Here is a 20,325-nt window from a genome sequence, read left to right as displayed (position 1 = left end):
TTCTCTAAAATCACAGCAGATCCTTTTCTTTTCAATGGAAAATCATCTAGTTTTTTTATCTCCCTCGGAAAACTCTGAGACCAGGAAGATTCAACAACTTTTTCCCATGAAGTACTGTTTGTATTTCCTAGTAGGAAGAGTCCTTCAGGCCCTTGCCTCCATGCAGAACACTGGGCCAGGCTTCCTTGTGACACTGCATCATCCATGAAGCCTCACATTTTTCCTTTTTCTAAAGGAGGCCGCATATACATTGTAATGGTTGGCTGGCCCCAGTGCCTGTTAGAGATTTGGGCTGGGGAGTCAGGCCCACAGAGGAAGTAGGAGGAGGAAGCAGGAAGTCCTTTTTTTTTTTTTTTTGAGATTCTTTCAGTGCTAGGTAAGATGTAGTTGTTAAGAAAATTTGCCAAATCCCATGCAAGTAATAATAGAGTTAAAGCTGTTATTATGTCATTAAATTAATGCTGTGCTTTGGCATAGAGCTGTGAAAGGACACTGTGAAGTTCAGTGCACATCTTTACACTTGTTACTGAAAGAGACCCATTTTCTTTCCCCACTCTTGTTAAATCTCTAGACAGTGACTGAAGTGTATCAATTCAAGTTCAAGTACAAAAAGGAGGTGCCCCAGATGGACATCATCAGGTAATGGTTTGGGTTTATTTCTCAGAATTACATTGTGAAAACTGTGTTCCTCAAGCAATAAGAAGAAACTGCACTTGGTGAATAGAGCATGTCTGAGTCGCTAAGCAGCTGTAAATATCATCAGAGTTGAGGATATTCACCCTACAGGATACGAACTGCTGAGCTAATGAGTACAAATGCTGTTATGTAGCACAGTGAGGCACTTAAAGTACACCAGAACTGAGTTAAGGACAATGTATAGAAATGGTCCTAATCAGGGAAGCAATGCAGAAGCCAGCGCAGTTGTTGAGATTGCTGCTGGCTCAACTAATAACGAGTGTTCTTCCACTTTCACAAGAACAGCCTTGTGCTTTCAGATGAAGCTTTTTCAGGTTTGATCCCTTTCACCATGATCCTGTGCCCAGGATTTTTTTTCCTAGGGCATTTGCATACGTGTATTCTGCTTGAGCAGCCTTGCGTGGGTGACCTGAGAGAACTTTCGCTGATGAGGCCTGACTTGGTGCTGAAAAATGTGTGGCAGGAAGCTGCAGCTTTTTGCATCTTTTTGGCTTGCTCTGTCTGTTAGATATTTTTTGAGCTGTGTTTAGCAGGCCATAATCCTGTCTAGTTTAAAATAAGTAACTATCAAAGGCCGTTGGCTATAACCAAAGCAAATTAAAATGAACCCGTTCTTAGTTTGCTTCTGCAGTTGCCATTGGTGAAAGATGGATCTTTGGGCCTTGGAACCTGCCTGTACAGCAGGAGAGCTCTGCTGTCTTGTATGCTCCTCAGGAAACTCCTCCACAATGCTCCTGTAGCGTGCCATTTGCTGCTCTTTCTCTAAATACTTCCAAATGGCTTGCAGTACGTGACAAAATAATTTTCTATTGGGTAAATTTGAACTACGTCTGAGTCTGCAGTGTCCTGTTGACAGTACCCTCTGTTTCTGCTCTGAAGCTGCTGTCGGTTGTCCCCACTACACCGAGGGGAAGAGGAGACCTTTGGCATTTGAAAGATGATGGATGGCTCTTGGGTTCTTTGGATTTTTAATAAGCCTTACTCAGACTGGTCATTATTCCTAGAAATTAAAAGAGTCCCCAAACGGAACTCGGCATCCCTTGGTGTCTCTATTGTGCAGGCCAGGGGGAGGCTAAGTAATCTTGTTGTGTTTATATCTGCTCCATCGAAGTCTCATTACTGCTCTGAGGCTTCAAAGCCCTTGGCATCAGATTCCTGGGCTCTGTTCTGTTTCCTCAGTGACTGACCCTGCTATTGCAGGATCATGTGTGTACCTGCAGTCACTGGTAAACTGACATTCTGGCACTGATCAGAATCTTATGTCATCTTTGCTATCAGCTCCTTCAGCTGATAACACTGCTTTTATGCACCTGCAACATTTATTGTTATATGCAAACTCTGAGTTAATCATTCCATGAGAGATGTGTGAATCTGCATCATCGTATCTGAGGGGAAAAGGAAAACTTTCTCCTAAATGGTCTCTGCCTTATTTTAGATGGATTTTGGAGGAATTCCTTGCCATGGATCCCAGTCCTTCAGAGAGGTTCAGTTCCTCAGATTCTACCTTTTGATTCTACTGCATCGAACTCACAATGTTATTCCCATATTGAGCCATTTTATTGGCCTGTTAATTCCTATGGAAGTCACATCTCTCTTTTTTTTTTTTTTTTTTTTTCCTTTTTACTTATATTTTTTTCCCCTTATAATTCCTATTGCGCTAATTCCAAGAGCTGTAAAGGTGATGTGTAAGAGAAGGCCTGCCTTCTCTTTATTCCAGCTTAGGCATTGCCAGCAGTTATCCTCTCGCTTGATGTACATTTCTGAACATACAGGATTTCATCTAATAGCACAGTGTGCTCAGGACAGAGTTCTGCTGTTGGCAGTTTGGAGCCTATCAAACCATACCCTGCATACCCTAGAAAGTCAAGCTGTTCAACTGCCACTCCATTTTCATGAGCCAGGAAGCTTCAATTGGAAGGGGAAATCAGTCTTAACTAAGCTGTTCCTTCCAGCGCTTTAGTCAGTCCAATTCAGCCCTGGGATCCTCTCTGCTCTCTTAGGTTGCCTGCTGCTTTGAAGCATTTGGGATGATTGTGTTAGGGACCATCCAGCCTGTATATAGTGTCATCCACCTGCCAGGGGGTCTTCCAAAGACATAAGGAAGAAGCTGTGTTTTTTTAATGACCCGTTCTCATTCAAAGTTAAGGAAGTTTAAGTTCCTTAATCACGTAGTGATTCATCTAGTCCGTCTTCAACAGTCTAAAGTTAGCTGGCTGATCTAAATTGCTCATGTCATCTACCTCTGTAGTCAAGAGCAACAAACTCCTCCAGAGGGGAATTTATCCCACTTGTGTTACACGTTTATGTCAGTCTAGACTGCTTGCTTAGACTAGCCAGCTGACATTTGGACCGGTGAAGGAGGTAAGAGGAATGCCCCTTAGTCACTTTTGAAAAATGTGCTTCTGAGCTAGTTTTTCTTACATGGAATTGAAGTGAGAACATGCAATTCACTTCTCTTCAAACTGCAAAATGGACTTGAAAATAACCCCTGTGATGAATCGGCTTTATATGGGATTCTCACCTCATTCTTCTCATTCCTGAAATTGCTAAGGTGAAAGGCACTTGTTTTATGGTCCTTTGATCCAATTTAATCATGTTCAAACAAGTGAGTCATGACATTTGTATAATGGGGTCCATTGCCCCAGCTACAAAGTCTGTTCAAATGTAAATGCCATGCCTCTTAGTTGTGAGCTGTTGTTTTGCTGATGCCACCCCATCCCTGGAGTCTGTTTCACTTCCCTGTTTATCTGGAAATGACATAAAGGCATTGTAGCTTTGTCACTGGTGGTTTCAGACAAGTCAGTGGGTGCTCTGTATTTGTAATTAGATCGTGAATATTCATGACTGAGGAAAACAAATCTGTTATTCTTCTTCCGACTGTAGCAACCAAATGAACTTTATGAATGGGGTGTGCAGTGAGGACGTTAAACAGGCCAGCAGGCTCCTGATCTGTAAACTTTACCTGTTAATGCAAAACCTTGGGCCGCTTCCCAATGACATTATCCTGACCATGAAACTCCTCTACTACAATGATGGTAGGTAGAGAACAGTGTGTGCTCTGAGGAATTCCCTTTCCATCAGTTTCTATAGTAATCGTGAGTCCCTGTAAAGTAAATAAAGCATAGAAGGGTGAAATGGTAGAATCTCTTAGCTGATAACAGTGCAAAATGGTGTAAAACGTAGTAAAGCCTTGTGACACACAGGGATGGCAGATGCTTTTTAAGAAAGGTTTGAACGTCCATGTAAGAAGTATAGCCATGCAGTGTGAAAAAGAGACATCCTTCTCCTTCACTGTGTTTTTGTTTTGTTTTTTTTTTTTAAGGAACAAGCAATGTCAGGTTCTGCTGCAGAAAGTTAAGCATGTTAATGGTATCTCCACATCCTAAAGTCATTGGTTTTTTGAGCTCCTAATAATATTTGCTCAACTTATTTCAGCTCATTTTCCCCTTTGCATTCTCTCCCTTCTTCCTTTTAGTAGTTGATGTTGTTACTTGAGGCTGGTATATGCTTGTTCTTCATAACTCAGATTAAGGAGAGATGGAACTTGATTTCTCTGACGTCAGTGGGTTCTTTCTCCCTGTATAGTAACTCCCAAAGATTACCAGCCCCCTGGCTTTAAGGAAGATGACAGCTCTGGTGACCTGTTTTTTGATGGCGATCCTGTCAACCTGAGCATAGGATCAGTCTCCACCGGCTTCCACCTCATGAAAGTGAGAGTGACAACTGAAAAGAAAAGAATGGGGACAGTTGAAAGCAACCTGATCCAGAAGAATGGCCCTACTGAGATCTCCCATCAAGGGTTAGACTGTGATGAAGAGGAAGAGGAGGAGAGCACAAAGGTATAGAAATCGCTCTATTCAGTTCTTGCTGAAGGAGAGACATCTATCTAGCAACACTCTCCTTAAAAGAAACATTTTCTCAGAATCCTAGTTTAATAAGGGGTTCAGCTTGTGTTGGGCAGCAGTGCTACAGTGGATTGAATGCTGAGGCTGGAAGTCCACAGTCATAAAGTGAATTCATTCCAGCATATCCACTGATTTACTGAGTCTAGTGTGCTCTCCCAGAAGAGGGCAGTGATTGTACAGAGACATCTAACACGTGTGTGTGCACACACGCACACTTAGACACAGATGTGCACAAAATGGAGAAAATTGCAAATGGTTTTGAATTTCTGCTTGGCATTTCTCAGGACTAAGCCATGTTCCACTGCGTGGTTATGTGGGATTCCTTCCACTTAACTCTAGACATCTGAAAGTTGTGTGTGGCGTCTGATTTCTCCAGGCCCCCCTCTGCACTAAGTGGAGGAGGAGGCATCTTTAGCAGGTAAGCCAGATGATTTCCTTTGACACAAAGGGAGGCTGAAATGAATGGTCCTCTGGTGGCGCCTCTCTCCAAAATGACAGAAGGGGCAGCTTGGACTGGTAGCTCAGACTTCACAATTTAATTTTAGGTAGTCAATGCCAGGGAATAAACCCCAAAATAACTAACTTCTGAAGACAAGAAAGTTGGAATTCTGTATTAGAAAATTTCTGTCTTGAAACATCTGTAGGCTTTGGGGAAGGAAGGCCTTAACACTGAGGAGCTCTAAAATTCTCATCCCTATTAGTGCTGGGTTCATGGCTTTGCTACCTGGGCATATTTTTTAGGTTATGCCGTTAAGAAAAAACATTATTTGCTTTACAGAATCACCCTCTGTCTGTCAGAGCAGATTCAAGTAAGCTTGAAGAAGACAAAAGGGACACCCATCCAGGCTGGGAGATGGAAGCATCTTCTTTTTGCCTTCAAAATACAGGTAAACACCCAGTTTCAAAACTGAAGGAGCTTGTGCTCATGGCTGTATCCTAGCATAATATTTAGGTTTTCTCACTTACTTTGAAATGAATGAACAGAGTTTGTCAAGCTATTTGAATTTTGTGTCACATCAGATTGACTGAACTACAATAAAGGACTTGCATATGCTTGGTTGGTTGACAGAAATGTTCATTTTTTTATCAATATCTTTCCACCACTTTATCTCAACATTTTTTTTTTCAGATACGGAGGAAATGCACAGTTCATCGATACTGAGTTACGTTATCTACGTTTTCACCAAAACTCATTTCCTCTAGCTGTTACAATTTGATTTTGCTAATGACTTCCATATATGAAAACATACATGAAAAAAAAGCCTTTTCTCTCCTTCAATCAACATAGCTTCTGATATACCATGCTGTATTTGACCTTTGAGGCTCTCAGATATAGCCTGTGGAACAATACCATCTAGTGACAAAATGGTAAATAGCATTCCTGAGATCCCCAGGCAGTGGAATAAAGAAGCTTGCCTGCCTATGAAATCACCTTTTCAGGTCTTTCTCCTGCAGATTGTCCAATGACTAATAAAGGGTGAACTCGTACTGCCACCTTTTCCACTCTGGGGATATTAAGAGGATCTTCATCCTCTAACCATTGCCTGTCTTCATGAAACTGAGGCGCTTTGGGAACCTCCGTCAAATTTTGTTGAAACTATCTAATAAGGTCAATACTTCTGAGTCCAGGATCAGCTCCTTCCCCAAACAAACACACACTTGGACAGAACATATGCAGGCATAAGCTTTGTTTTCTTAAAAACCAGGTTAAAATTGAATTTAAGTATAATTGATAGGAGCTGCTGCAAGTTGATGTGTTGCATGTTCAGATGCACCCTTTATTCTGAAATCTTTTGTTTCCAGGAATAAACTGCCAGTGTTGGCAGTGCCTGAGAGCAAAGGTTACACAATTTCAGATCAGGCAAGGGATTTTGCTACAGTGGTTTAGTCAGGCTTCTGGATTATTATTTTTTTTCAATGAAACATAGTGTCTTAACTTCGGAGCTAATTTTGATTTGATGTTTGGATTGTAGGTGGAAAGAAGAAGGGAATAAAGGAGAGAGGCAGGATGCCTTGCTCAAGGGAATCTCAGCAGGTGAGAACATTTCAGTGTCTCTTAAGATATGCCAGGAAAAGTAGAATTCATTGCCATGGAACATTAAGTCATCTGGGATGGCATAACATTAGTGAATTTATTGTGCAGTATCGAAATACATAGGGGCTACGAAGTAGTAGAGCATAGGGATATAAGCATGAACTGGAAGTATTTAGGAAAGAAACTTTCCATGGTCAGCTTATTTCATACATCCAGTACAAGAATTTTGTACTGCTCTCTGGAGTTGGCACTCATGAATTACACATGCAGACTAAATGTCTCAACCAGGCTGGTTTGCCTCTGTGTGTTTTTGGATTAAGGTTCTGAAATCACTACCCCGTTTTAGGTTTGAAGGATGTGTTTGTCTGTTGCCTAACATGGTCTTCACCTCTCCTTTCTGACTTCCAGACTATCCCCACATGTGAGTCACAGGTACTTCCCTCTCTAGGATAGGAAGAATTTTCCCCTGGAGGTGCTGATCTCTTTTTCAGTGGTTGTTTGGGCAACCCAAAGAACTAGGGTAGACCAGCCATGTAGATAAGTAGAGTTATGTGAAATTAATTCCATCCTGAAGGCTGCCCAGGCTAAACCCTGAGTCAGAATCAGAGCTTGAATTCATGGGCTTGCGCAGAGGTTTTTTCAGTGACAGGGCAAATCTCTGAATACCACCAGACTTGCCACTTGATCCTCCTCACATTCAAATTAGTTGAAAATCATGTGAGCTTGAATGTTCAGAAACTGAATCTTTACAGAGTAAGTTAATGAGAATAGGAAATTGCTACTAAAATTTTCCCCGCCTCTGTTGAAAAGAATCCCGGGGTGTCTAACCCAGACAGCAACTTAATATGTCATTCAAAAGGCATCTGTGAAGTATTTGCCTTGACTGAATCTTAGAATTAACTGCGCACAGGCTGGTATTTTTCAAACTAACCACATTTTTTTTTTTGTCACATCCTCCAGTTCACTTCTGATTGTTGTTTATTCTGTTGTCTGTGTGAAAACAGGACCCTTTTTTGTTTGTAACTCATGGTTGCCCCACTGATTCATGCTCTGCCATTCTTTTGGGTCTGTCACTTGTGATCAGAGCACCAGACACCTCTCCCTTGCAGCATGTGAATTTCATTAGAATACAGTAGCAATAGTGAGAGTGTCTGAAGGTGGTGGAAACAGTATTAGTTGCTGAAAAATGGAAGAGTCACTTTATCCATTGTATGCTTCCAAAGACTTAAAACAAAAAAATAAAAAAAACCTCCCAAGCCCTCTGCCTGGTAGATTCTGCATGGCAGAGGGTTTTTTTTCATGTATTCTTTGATACTATTTTTCAAACCATCATAGCTTAGAAGCTGGCTAATATTTCAGTTGGTTTAGGGAAAAACAAAGTCAAGTCACTAGTTTAAATTGTCATTGCAAAGCCAGTGCTAATAAAACTTTGACACTATTTTCCATATGAGAGGGACTTTCCCTTCTTTTCTGAGGGAAGTGGTTAAAACAAATGACCATTGTGTATTCCACTTGAATCAGGAAGCCGAACTGGTGAGTGAAGTTTGTCTTGAAAAATGAGGAAAAGCTTGGGTGGATGGGAAGTCTGAGTTGGGTATTATCGGACAGGGTCAAGTATAGGTAAAAGATGGGTAGAAGTAGTACTATTGGGTTATGAACGTGAACATCTTGTTGCTATCCAGACTACAGTACAGTCAAGAAGTAGCCTTTTCCAAGTGTCAGGTGTGTTCAGAGAAGGTCTTTGCTTTGAAGAGCTATAAGGTCTCCAAAGTGACTTGTTTTTTCCCAGTTTTCAGAGTTTAATTAGCTCAGTGTGTGAGCCCATTGGTTTAGCTTGTAGAAATCTGCTGATGAGAATGGGGTCCTGCACTGAACTTAAGATAACTTCTTGAATTCTTCAGCATATTCCTTTATCCTTTTGTGAATCCTTTAATGTTCTCATCCTGCAAATTGATTTTGGTCAGCTTTGTCTTCATGTAAGTAAACATGTTGCTGTGGAATGAGTTTGGAATGAAACAGAACTAGAAGATGAGTAAAATCTGACCATGTGGACGCCTCTGCAGGCTTTTATCTCCCATCAGGAAGCTGTGGGCTGAAGTTCTGGGGTGGTCCTTAGAGCAGAGTCTCACTGCACAGTGAAGCAGCCGTGCAGAGAGCCCTGAATCGCCCCTGACCGAGCCTGCGCCAGAGCTGGAAGTGGTGTGGCCGTATCAGCACAGTACAAGCCAGCTCTGCCTCCCAAGTTTCTGGCTTCATTAGCTAGCGCCAGACACTGCTTATGCTGCTAGACTGGCCGTGCTTATGCTACTAGGGTGCTGTGGGACATGAGGAAGTATGTTGACACTTGGCATTGTGTGGACATACCAGTTTCAATCAATGATAGCTCAGGGATCTCTGCACTTAGATTCACTGCCTGCTGTAGGCATACTTCTGCCATGCGGATTAGCTCTCTTAACTGGAGCTGTCTGCAAGTTAGATGTCTAGGGAGAGATTCATACCTAAATGTTGTAAATCAGCGCTGTTTTAGAGCTCAGAGGGTAGCCTGTCTGGCCTCCAGCTGCTGCTCCTCATGCAGAAGACTTGGCTACCTGGCCATGTCCTCTTTCTCCGAGGAACTGTGGCAGTGATGGAAGCCAGTGTGAACACAGTCTCATGGATGACACATTGCAAGTAATACCTGTCATGTTTGCCAGTGAGCAGTGTCTTGTTGGTGCCCAGGGCTGTGGTTACCCTGACAGAGACTCTTGTGCCTTTGCTGAGCTTCTGTGCTGTACACAGCTTCTGTCTGAAAGTGAAGGTCAGCACGAGTAATTGCAGAATAACAGCTTGGAGATCAAGACCTTTGTTGTCTGATTTTTCCCAGGCAAACCACTTTTAAAATTGCCATGACAGAAAGCAGTTGAAGGGTGAAGCCTGCCATTTGCAGAGCAATAGGAAAGCATTTTTCTGTGGCAATGTCATTATCTTGAACTTTTGCAGAAAAGGAAAAAAAAAAAAGAAAGGTTTATCTCTAACTGTCTATCAAGAGAGCTGTATCTGATGAGAAGTTCCCAGAACATTTTCTCCTCCAAACCAGCTGAGGCTACACAGACCCAAACAATGAAGAGAGAAAGATGCAGAGATGAGCTTGCCTCTCTCCTTCCTGTGAGCTCAGGCCATTCTGGGAGGAGTGAGACAGGGAGGTCAGGAAATTCCTGGCTTCTCTTAATTCGCGTCAGATCCTTAGCTGTATCTTGGGGCCATTCATCCCTTGCATGAGTTATCCCTGTCTAGTGTGCAGGAAGCAGTCTCCTAGTGATCTCTTCGTCCAGAGGTGAGGCCCATCACCCCGCAGATCTGGGGAGATTTAACCCTTGTGCCCTCAGATTCCCTGACAGCTACTCCAGGGACATCCGTGGGAAGACATGATGCTTCCGTGCTGGCTGCCTTTATGTATGTTCATAACATACGTGCTAGCAACCAGACCCTCTAGAGAAATCTGCATAAATTAAAATTGGACAGATCTAGTATCCCGTGAGGGACTAAGCTGGGTAGCAGCCTAGTAGGCAGGAGTGTCAGCTGCTCTTTGCCTCCTTGGTTACAATGCTGTAATCTTACGGGGGAAGGCTGCTGGTTTTGGGAGGCGTTTTGGATTGTGATCTGGCAATCGGAATGGCCTGCATGGCAGTGTATAGTATGATTGAAAGCCCTGGAAGAGATTATAAGGAGAGAGACTGATGATTTTTTTTTTTTCAGCAGGTATTTTGGAAGAATTTTATTTATTTTTTTTCACTCTGGAAAAAAATGTTCATTACTCCTTTAAATGCTACAAGATACGTGAAGTACAGAGTAGGCCTGTGAGACTTCCAGTTCGTGAAAAAGAAGTTACGTTAAATGTCAAAGATTTTAACAGTGAGCTATGGAAAAAGGAAGAGGACTAGTGGTAGTCAGTGATGTGTTGGCATGGCTTCCTGGGGACAAAAATGTGGCAAGGTTCCACAGAAGCACCACAGTGAGTGTCTTTCATTCTTCCACCTGCATAAATTGGCTTTCATGCTAACCAGCATGATTCTCCTCCATTCGCACAGATGAAAATCACGATTAATTCCACTGATGTCAGTGGGATTGCTTTACCGGGAACTGATAAGAGACCAGTGCTGAGCCCTGCATTGGGTGATTAACCACTGTGCCGCCTTCACAGAACAGCAGGGACAACTGGAGATCATCATGTCCAACTTCCTGCTCAAAGCAGGTTGAAGTAGAGGAGGTTTCTCATGACTTGTCCAGTCAGGTGTTGAATATCTTCAATGGTGGAGACTCCACAACCTCCCTGGATGACTTGTGCCAGTGTTAGATTGCCCTCACAGTAAAAAAACCCCACCAGATTGTCCTTACGTTTAAATGGAATTTCCTGTATTTCGGTTTGTGTCCATTTCCTCTTGTCCTTTCACTGGACACCATGACATATCTTGATCTTTACTGTGCTTGGAGAGCGTGGAGCAGCCAGCTGTCAGTGAGTAGGTGGGAATTACTGCGTTCAACCAGAGAGAAGTAGCTGTTCACCAGGGATGCCTCAACTCCTAGGGGATCAATTTAAAAGAGTCACTGGCTTGATTTGTGAAAGTGGCAAACATTTGCTGTGCTATTGAGTCAATGTAAGCTGCAGCTGAAATCACAGCATACGTCAGGCACTGACTTTCTCTGATTAAAGTTTCCTGATGATGATAGACATCCCCTGCAGATATTGTTTATTGCCCTGACACCTGAGGATCGTTTTGCCTTATTTCAACATTTAAGTCTTGGATCTCTGTCCTTATTCTTCTAGCATGCTTGATGGAACTGGACTTCTTTTGACATTAATGTGCTTCTGAAATTGTCAGGATAGTTACAAGGTACCAAACTAAACACTCCATGTCCCTGACAAAGGGAACTCTTCTGAGGATGTAAAATTTGCCAAGTAACAAACCTCAGCATGTGGCAAGCCAGGGACAAAGAGGGACACAGTCGAATGCTCTTGTGCAATTTTAGCTTTCCTACATAGGATGCCTTGGGAAGCAAAGCACATGTCAGAAGAGCTGTAAATTTGCTTCAATTTATGCTGGGGATTTTTTGCCGGAATACGTGGGGACACTGGGGACTGAAAATTGCAGAGCACAAAACTAGGTCCTGATTTTGTCTATCTAAGAATAGCAGTGTAGCTGTGGTCTGCTCATTCTGTTTCATCCACCAGTCTGCCTTGGGAAGGCTTTAATCTAAGTCTAATCTATTTTTAGCCTGATATCTTCTCCAGACAATGTGCAGCTGTCCTGTTAGTTTTTTGCCAGATATTAGTAACACTTGTATGATTCACAAGTTAGCTGTATTTTTACAGAAAAATTCTGTGGCAAAATATTACTTTTTTACATGTAGTACAGTACTGTAAAACAGGAGATTCAAACTCACTGTGTGTTCATGGTGTGATCTAGACCTGGAACTGCACCTTGGGCTCAAGAGGTCATAGATCTGTTCCTGTCTTTCCTACTTGATCTGGACTTGTCCCACCTGTCCTGTTGTCAGCGTGGTCCCTTTGCAGGGTAAGCATGCGAGGGCCTGGGCCCTGTCTTACATGCTTTTATAGCAGCTGGCTTATCAGTGGAGCCGAGGGCCTGCAGTGGTTGTGTAAGACAAAACCCCAACATTCATACAGTGCAAGCTCTCCCACTAGTTATTCTAAGTCAAGCATCCCAGTACATGGGAAAAATTAGAATTAATCAACTTCTGGAGGCTTTGATTGTATGTTTAGTCAATGGGAGGGATTTCCTGCTTTTCACCACACCGTTTTAAGAGGTTTACTTTCTGGTTAAAGTCAAATAAACATACGTGGGATCTGACTTAATCCCATTTAGACCAGCGTTTCTGGGGAAGATGCTTGAGTGTTTGATTAAGGATGGGACCTGGAAGTTGGACATGGGGTCTGTTTCTTGCTCTGAGTTCCTGCATGCACTTGTAGCTGGGCAGGATGGGACATGCTGGCTTCGGTGAAGTACATCACGTAGTTGACATTTGATTTATTCAATAGATGAATAGTGCTTGTCTAGAGCACTTGATGGCGTACATAGATGTTTTTACTCTTCTAATCTCAGGTTCCTGTTAGGTGGTCATGCTCCCTGTGGTAAAGGAGAGGATGGTAATGCTCCCGGTGGTAAAAGAGAGGAAAACTGGGAGAGCTGCAGTGGACTCTGCGTGAGCAGCTGCTCATTGAGGCTATTTCTCCCACCTCAAAAAGATCCTATCCATGCAGAAAATTTAGGAGGAGCAGAAAAGGGAAAAAACTTTACTGAGTAGTTGTCTGTGCTACAGAAAATCCATTCCTCAACAGAAGAAATGCTCTCTTCATGTGGTTTAGGTGAAAACAGGAGAGCTGCCTTATTCAGGTGACTGGGGCCCAGGAGACGGGGGATCATTGCTTTACTTTATTGTGTGGCCAGCAGGACAGGGTACAAACCCTACAGCTGTGTTAGCACTGGAGAGTTTTGGGATGCAGTGTTTCCCCCTTCTGGGCCCTTTACTTCATAAAAGGAAGTAGGCAGGTTAAAACGATGCCAGGGAGAGCAAAGTAAATAACAGCCTAAAATGCCAATTTGAGCAGCTGGATACCAGGTCAGGAGCTGTAACACAGAGAACCACTCATCGCTCTTTCCTCAAGCAAATACGCCTTGGGCAGCATTGGCAGTTTTGTTAGCCTGAGTGTGCAGGATGAAGGAGAACCTGCCCGTCTCACTTTGGCAGATTCTTGTTTTCTCTGTTTTTTTGGAAAGGATATTGTACTTTCTACATTAAGCAACATTGTGTTGCTCATAATGAAGAGGAGGGAAGAGGGGTGGAAAAACAATTTGAAACATGATAGAGAGGCAAAGTGAGATTGTTTCAAACTGTTTTGCTGTTAATCCACAATCAGAATTCTTTCACACATTAGAAAGGCCATTGCTATGTAGAGATTACCAAAGCCTCATACCAAGGTCAGATAGAAAGAAAGCCTTGATGACGTGAGTGAGGAATTCTGTGATGACTACATCTTGTAATCTGGAGACCTTGTTCTTGTCTCCAGGATGCATTCTGGAATAGCTCTGTATTAACTCCTTGTGTTTATCCTGCCTCAGTTACAGGGTTCCCCATGTTTTATGGTGAAACTGGAGTAAGGTACTCCTGTTTTGGAGCAGGAGCTCAGTTAGCACTCTTTTTCCTCTTCGTTCACCTTACTTTCATCCAAATGAACTTTCTTTTGGAGGCAAAAGTGAAGCAGTATGCTGTGGTGTGTCCCTTCAGCTCAGATCCAGTGAGAGCAAGAGAGGTTACATTGCCAGACTGTGTGCTTTGTCCCTTCTGGGTGGGCAACAACATGTGTTACGCTCTGCAGCTCCAGATTATTATTGTAAAAATATAAATATGTTATGTGATAACGAGAATAAGTGAGTCTGTCACTTGGCACAGCCAACACTTCAACTGTTGCTCTGGCTGTCCACCTCTCTGTGGTCTGTCTGAATTGCCTGTACTGATGACCCATTTGTATGATAGCATATATTTACCCGTGTTTTTTAACCTTTTGGTTTGTAGGCCTCTGAATATTTTTGAGGGAGGTTTGTGTCTTTCTAGAGGGAGATTAAGCCTCTTGGAAAAAAGCTTGCTTTTTGCCTAGGTTTGTTCACAGACTCACTGGTAGTCTTTGAAGTCTGAGATCAGCCAACTTGTGTTGAAATTCCCTGATGTGCAAACAGAGGTACTGTATGTCTCCTTCTGAAAGGCTGTTTCCAGTGACTGCAAATTTGATATAAGTACCCCCCTTCTTTTACCTAACTTTTATGATTATCTGAGGTTGCTGAAACAGGCTATGCCCTATAAGTGATTATATTTCTCAAAGGTCTCCTTGCTCCTGGTATTTTCTGTCAGCAGTGGAGAGGTGGATACTATTCCTTGTGCCACCAAAACCATTCTCTGTCCCTGAAGCTGAACCTGTTGCTTTCACAAATCTTACAGACCCAATTCCATCCAGTATTCCAGTTTTGATTCCTTGCCTAATTGTTCTTCTGGAGAAGAGGATCACACTGAAGAAACCCAAGAGGATCCAGGAAAACACACTGTAATTTGGGAAGTTGTGTTTCTTGACTCATCTAGCAGGAGCCTGTACTGTGAGAATGATCACTGTTTCTGATGGTTCTTACAGATAAGCTGCATGAGCCTTGCACCTAGCCAGGAAGAGGTAACAGGACCCAAGAAGAAAAGGAAGGTCAGTGAACCAGAGGAGCTGCTTCTGGAAGGCAGGAAATCATGTTCATTCTGACACACATTTTGGAAGGTGTGAGTTTGCATTGTCATCTGACTAGTAAAGACCTTTACTCTCTTCCAGTATTTAGTTCTTCCACATACCGCATGTATTTCTATATGTTTATTTGTCTAGTGAAAACTCTGGATTGAGAAGGGTCAACAAGCACCATAATTGTCACGACAGTGACATGTCATGACATGACAATGTCAACCAACAGCACTTGTTTGATGTTCTAAAGTTGAGGATTTATGATTCCATGGTGTCTGTGTGTTTCCTTCTCTCTGTGTCTGTCCCTCACACATGCCCCCTCCCACTAGCTAAATTTCCTCCTCTGTGGCTGGGCTGTCCTTTGCCGATATGTTGTCAATAATTTGTGGCACTGGTCCAGGATGAACTCTCTTAAGGTATCAATGCCAGCAAGCAACAAGTCTCGTGATTTGCTAGACTGTGTTTAATGTTGTCCTATCTACTGTTTCCAGAGCATAGATTTTTTTTTTTTCAAAGAAGGGTTTTTATCTATATTGAATACAGAGATAAAGTAATCTATACACATTTTCTGCTGGTGCTGAATTTTTTTTTCTGACTCTGCAAGTAGTGTTGCTATGACTATATTATCAGCTTATTTCTAAAACAGCAACCCACCATGTACCAAGGGGCTTAGACAGTTGTGTGATATAAATTATGTTGCAATACACTGCATTTAAAACCTAACTTTGATAAAGGTACCTTGTGGTTGCAAATACTGGTAAGGAGAACAACAGCAACAAAAGAAAAAATTCTGTGCCCCTCCGAGCAAAAGTGCTGTGCTTTGTGCCGTGTAGGTTGCCTGGCAGGCACTCTGTCAAGACCTACTGGCTATTGCTGGAGTGGGAGGAGCAAAATGGTCTTAATTGGTCTTAGGTGTTTTATAAAAGGTGTTCAGGGGATAGCCTTTGCATTACTTTATATGCATCGCAAAAGAGATACCAAGATATGAAACAGTTAAGAAGGAAATGTAGTGCACCTTTTTCCCAACGTAATGTTGATTGCCTGAAGCGTTCAAATGTTACAGTGATGGGGAAATAAAAGCATGGGAGCACAACAGAGTAATGCACCCAGTAGTGTAGCAGCATCCCTGACATGTCAGCGATGCAACAAAGGTTTTTCAAGACAGGACTTGAAGAGCGGCGGTGGTTGTGGATGTGAGGTGTTTTTTTCGTGGTGTATGTCAGACTGCTCCACAGAAAGCCATGTGATCCTCATGTCACTTGTCAAGTATCTGACCCATAGTGATTGAAGGACCTCAGTGACCAGTGCCGTCACTTGACACACGGGGTTCCCTATCACCATTAATGTGCCTTCTGCTGTGGCAGTACTTAAAGTTGGCTCCAGACATCAGGGATCTTTCTCACTGCTGAAACAGTGATCTTTCCTTGGCTAGACAAAAGCTACCAGGAGGTGGGGATTGATGCGTCTTCTTTCTGCTTTTACTCTGGTTAGCCAGAGTTGAAAGCCAGGCTGGAAACGGCTGACGGAGTGGAGATAATGCTGGAACTGAACACCCCTAGATGTTCAGTCGGCCTCCTTCTCCAGGTAGCTGAGTAATGCATTGCAATCCTAATGCTAATACCACAGCTGTCCTTACTCGGCCCAAGGCAGACAGACCACTGACTGTCCCTGAGCCTGCAGCAGTGTCTGGCAGTTTTCATGGCTTGATGCCTATTTCACAAAACTTGCAGAACATGAGAGTTCTCCATTTTATCCTCGCTTTCAGTCCTGTGTTCTCATTTTTGCACCTGTGGCCTAATAAGCCAGTTTGTTCACATGCCAGAGCAAACCAGAAATCTTCCTTCTGCCCAGATTTTGTAATGGTATTTGCTCTCACGCCTGCACATCCACAGGAGGCCTGCGTTCTTCACAGAACAGCTACAGCTCAGGACCTGCCTTGACCTGAAAGCTGTGCCCTGGCACTGCTAGACTGCGTGGCTTCCATACTCCTTCAGCCCACTGACTCCTGCCTGCACCAAAACCCTTGTCGTGTTGTTGCGTCGTGCGCGTAGGAGAAAGTCAAACCTGTCTGTGATTATGGATACTCCAGCAAATTAGTCTTTCTCCTATACACATGATGCCACAAGGCTTAGGGGCATGCCAGCTCGCTTGGTGCATGCTGGAAGATGCAAAGTCCCACAATGAAAGTGCAGTAAACTTTCTTGTGTTACCATATAGTAAGAGTAGTGTGCACACGGACACTACGAAGTAAAGCCACAGCTTAGTTGGTTGCATGATGTCTTGATCTTGTAGCCATGGCCAGAGACTCACTGTCTCAGTTCACATTGGCTTCTAATCAGCTATTTTACGGTAATGACTTTTAGTCATTTTCATTTCAGGCTTGGTTAGAAATAAAGTAATTTGTGATGAACTGCCACAGTAAGCGTCTGATTTTTCTTTCCCACAAACTTGTGGTTACCATCAGATTCTAAGAAAAGTCTTTCAACTGCAGATTGGAATCATATAAGCCACTTACACATATCCTTTTATTTATTAGCAATTCTGCTTGGCTAGCTAAAGGTAAAAAAACCTTTTTCTTGTGTTTCAGTCGCATTTCTAGTTAATACTCATTAACTGACTTAATGTATGTTACACATCATCAACCTGATTCACTACTGACATAAAACAGAAGCGATTCGTTAGTAACGGTCTCTTGCCAATTGGTGAACTAAATTACGTTTGAACAATTTTCTTCAAAGATTCTCCTCCTCCCCCCATGCATCATTTGGCAAGTCCCCTGAATGCTTGCTTACAGTAATTATGTGCGTGCAGTGAAAGGAGACTGTTACCTCTTACACCAAAATAAATGAATATGTGATCTTTGTGCTAATGTAGTAGTGACTAATACAAAGAATCAGACATCCTCCCTTTGATCTACCCCTAAGATACGAACAGCAATTAAAGATTACAAGCTGCTTTAAAAAGGAGAATATCGGGAACATTCTGTAAGGAGAAAGTGAATGCTTCACAGGGTTTTTCAGAAAATCAGCGAAGAAGGGGAACCCTTTCCCGTTTATTGTGACCACAGGCTTTTTAATAGACGTAACGTGGATATTCTTAACCTGCCGAGCCACAAACAGGTTGGCGGTGCTTCTAAAAATTCTTCCTTGTTTCTGGGATAGTGTTTAACAAGAAGAGTAGTATCTCTGTTTCAAACTGAAAGTCAAACTGAAGTCAAACGGAAAATGCATTGTCTCAACCACATCCTTAAATACACTGTCCTCAACAAGAAAATAACCCCAGCCCCTGGTACTGCTCGGTAACCTTACGGACAGGTGTCGACATTCGTTTTTCACCTGAAAACAGGATTCTTTCGGGATTTCCATTGCCACGTGTGATCTAGGAAATCATCTGATCTGACTGCTGCTGCTTTCAGTTTTGGAAGGACAGCAGGGAGAAGAAATGAAACAACACAGGAGCAGGAGAAATCGAGATCATTTCACACTTAAAACAGGAGAGTTAGAGTTTTGCCATTGATTTCAGTGGAGCGTGGAGGGATCTTTATCTGTGGTGGTGATACAAAAATCGTACTGTAACACTGTCCAAATGAGCTAAGCGATCATTTTTTCCTCCAGTGGATTTCTGAAACGATATCAGTGAAATACCTTGCATATACCTTGCTATAAATGTGATTAGAAATCAGCTGTATTTTCACAAGCATAATTCCAATCATAAATCTTTACCTGAAGAGCTGTTCCACGAGATTACCATCTCGGGATTTTGGCTGGAACTTTAATTCTGCATTCTTCCTCTTGAGTCAGCAGGTAAAGTATGTGGTTGTGGCCTGCTGCAGTGAAGTGCCTGCATTTGTCATGCCACAGGGTTGCCATTCTTGGGGGCCAAGGTCCTTGTGCCAAAAGCATAATGTCACCCTACTGGAATCCCACCCACGTGTGTCGCTGGGAAGAATCTTTTTTGTTAATGGATGAGTAAAATTTCATCAGGCTTTTGTTGTCATCACGAGGTAAGTAAGAGGGATTTGCATCTGAGCTGGCACATTTTCCATGACCAGTTTCCAAGGCTAATTTAAGTCAGGCTAGCACGTATATCTTTCCTTTAAGCAGAGGCTGAGATTCCGAAGCCTCACAGGAGTTTTCCATAGGAAATGCCACCCTGGGTATCTGTGTGCCAGACGTGCCTGTACAGCGTTTCCCAGAGCATCAATGACCTACTGTTCTAATGCAGAATCGTTTGGCTGCCTTGTGACATCTTCTAAATACCTTGCTGTGGAGTTTGTCGTTTATATGCTAGAAAAATAGGAATTAAGAAGGAGTTAAGACACTTTAGCCGTGATCAGTGGGCTCAACACAGTGATGGTGTGGTCCAGTTGTAAAGAAATAATACAGCTGTCCCCATTTACGTTGCCTTTGTTTTGGAAGGGCTAAGGGTTCCCTGTGCATGCCTCTTGATGTTTTCTTGTCTGATTAGCTCATGATTTAGCTCTGCATTGAGCACCTTTTTAAGGAGGGGATCTTTGTTATGGAACAGGTTCAAGGCCTGTTGCTGCTGTTTACAGGAAAGCACCCAAGACCTGCTGTGGAGGACTTTGAGAAAGTGGGAGAAGGGGGATGTGGTAGGCAAATATAAGGTACCGGTTTCTTTTACAAGCATGGCATGATATATTCTGTTCGTATTACTTGTATTTCTTTACAGGACGTGCAGTGAGGGGATGTTTATTCTGATGAAAGTCTAGGCTTGATAACAGGAAACCAAGCGCTTTGTGCAGTAAATTGACCTTGAATTACACACAGACCTTTTTTCAGTAACAGAGGGTAAGACTGTCTAAAACACAGGAAAATGGTGTCTCTAGAAAACAAAGTGGCATTTTGAGTTGGCTAGAATCTACCCAAGCCTTTGCCAGCCTCAGAACAGTGAATGTCAGCCCGAGCAGGTGGTACAGATGCAGCCGTGGCTCAGGGACTTGTCAGGAGAGCCCGAGGGACAGTTGCTTTTTGTCCCTGAAGACTTTTTCTTAGAAGTTCAGTCTAACCAGTAAATTGAAACTGCATGTCCCTGTGAGTGAGGCAGAGCACTGGGATGCGGGAGACCTCTCTGCATACCCCAGTGGGGGCATTCAGTGGTATGCTGAAGGTCTCCCCCCTTTCCACTCTTCACCCACTGTACAGAGCGCTGGCCTTTGGGGACAAGAGCCACATTTCAGGAGCCCTTGCAGGAGCTGCTATTACAGGACTTTGATCTTGTCGAATGTTTCTAGATGCTTCCACAGCATTAATAAAACAGCATCATGGGATGCAGTTCAATTAATAACCAGTATTTCCAGAATGAAGGAGCTCTACTTGCATAGAAATAAAGGGTTTTTTCTCTCTGCTGTTCCACCCTGGCATCTGAGACCTTTGATGAACTCTGCTCACATGTCTCCA

At 42.9% G+C, this 20,325-nt stretch overlaps 1 protein-coding gene across 9 annotated transcripts in view; it reads left to right on the top strand.

Moving 5' to 3' along the window:
• The window catches only part of HORMAD2 (HORMA domain containing 2), a 41,460-nt gene extending 25,988 nt beyond the window's left edge, over positions 1-15,472 (top strand). For 7 of the 9 annotated variants that reach the window (XM_037380358.1, XM_037380444.1, XM_037380788.1 and 4 more), the window contains 6 exons: positions 572-639; positions 3,580-3,731; positions 4,282-4,535; positions 5,380-5,488; positions 6,575-6,636; positions 14,816-15,472. In XM_037380358.1, coding sequence (XP_037236255.1) covers positions 572-639; positions 3,580-3,731; positions 4,282-4,535; positions 5,380-5,488; positions 6,575-6,636; positions 14,816-14,932 — 762 coding nt within the window. In that variant the 3' untranslated portion in view covers positions 14,933-15,472. The remainder of the gene's footprint in view (positions 1-571; positions 640-3,579; positions 3,732-4,281; positions 4,536-5,379; positions 5,489-6,574; positions 6,637-14,815) is intronic. The other 2 variants (XM_037380881.1, XM_037380959.1) reach the window with 2 other exon arrangements.
• The last annotated feature ends 4,853 nt before the right edge of the window (positions 15,473-20,325 follow it).

Source organism: Falco rusticolus, chromosome 1 (assembly GCF_015220075.1).
Source record: "Falco rusticolus isolate bFalRus1 chromosome 1, bFalRus1.pri, whole genome shotgun sequence".
In the NCBI taxonomy this organism is placed as follows: domain Eukaryota; kingdom Metazoa; phylum Chordata; class Aves; order Falconiformes; family Falconidae; genus Falco; species Falco rusticolus.
This window is presented reverse-complemented; position numbering and strand designations above follow the sequence as displayed.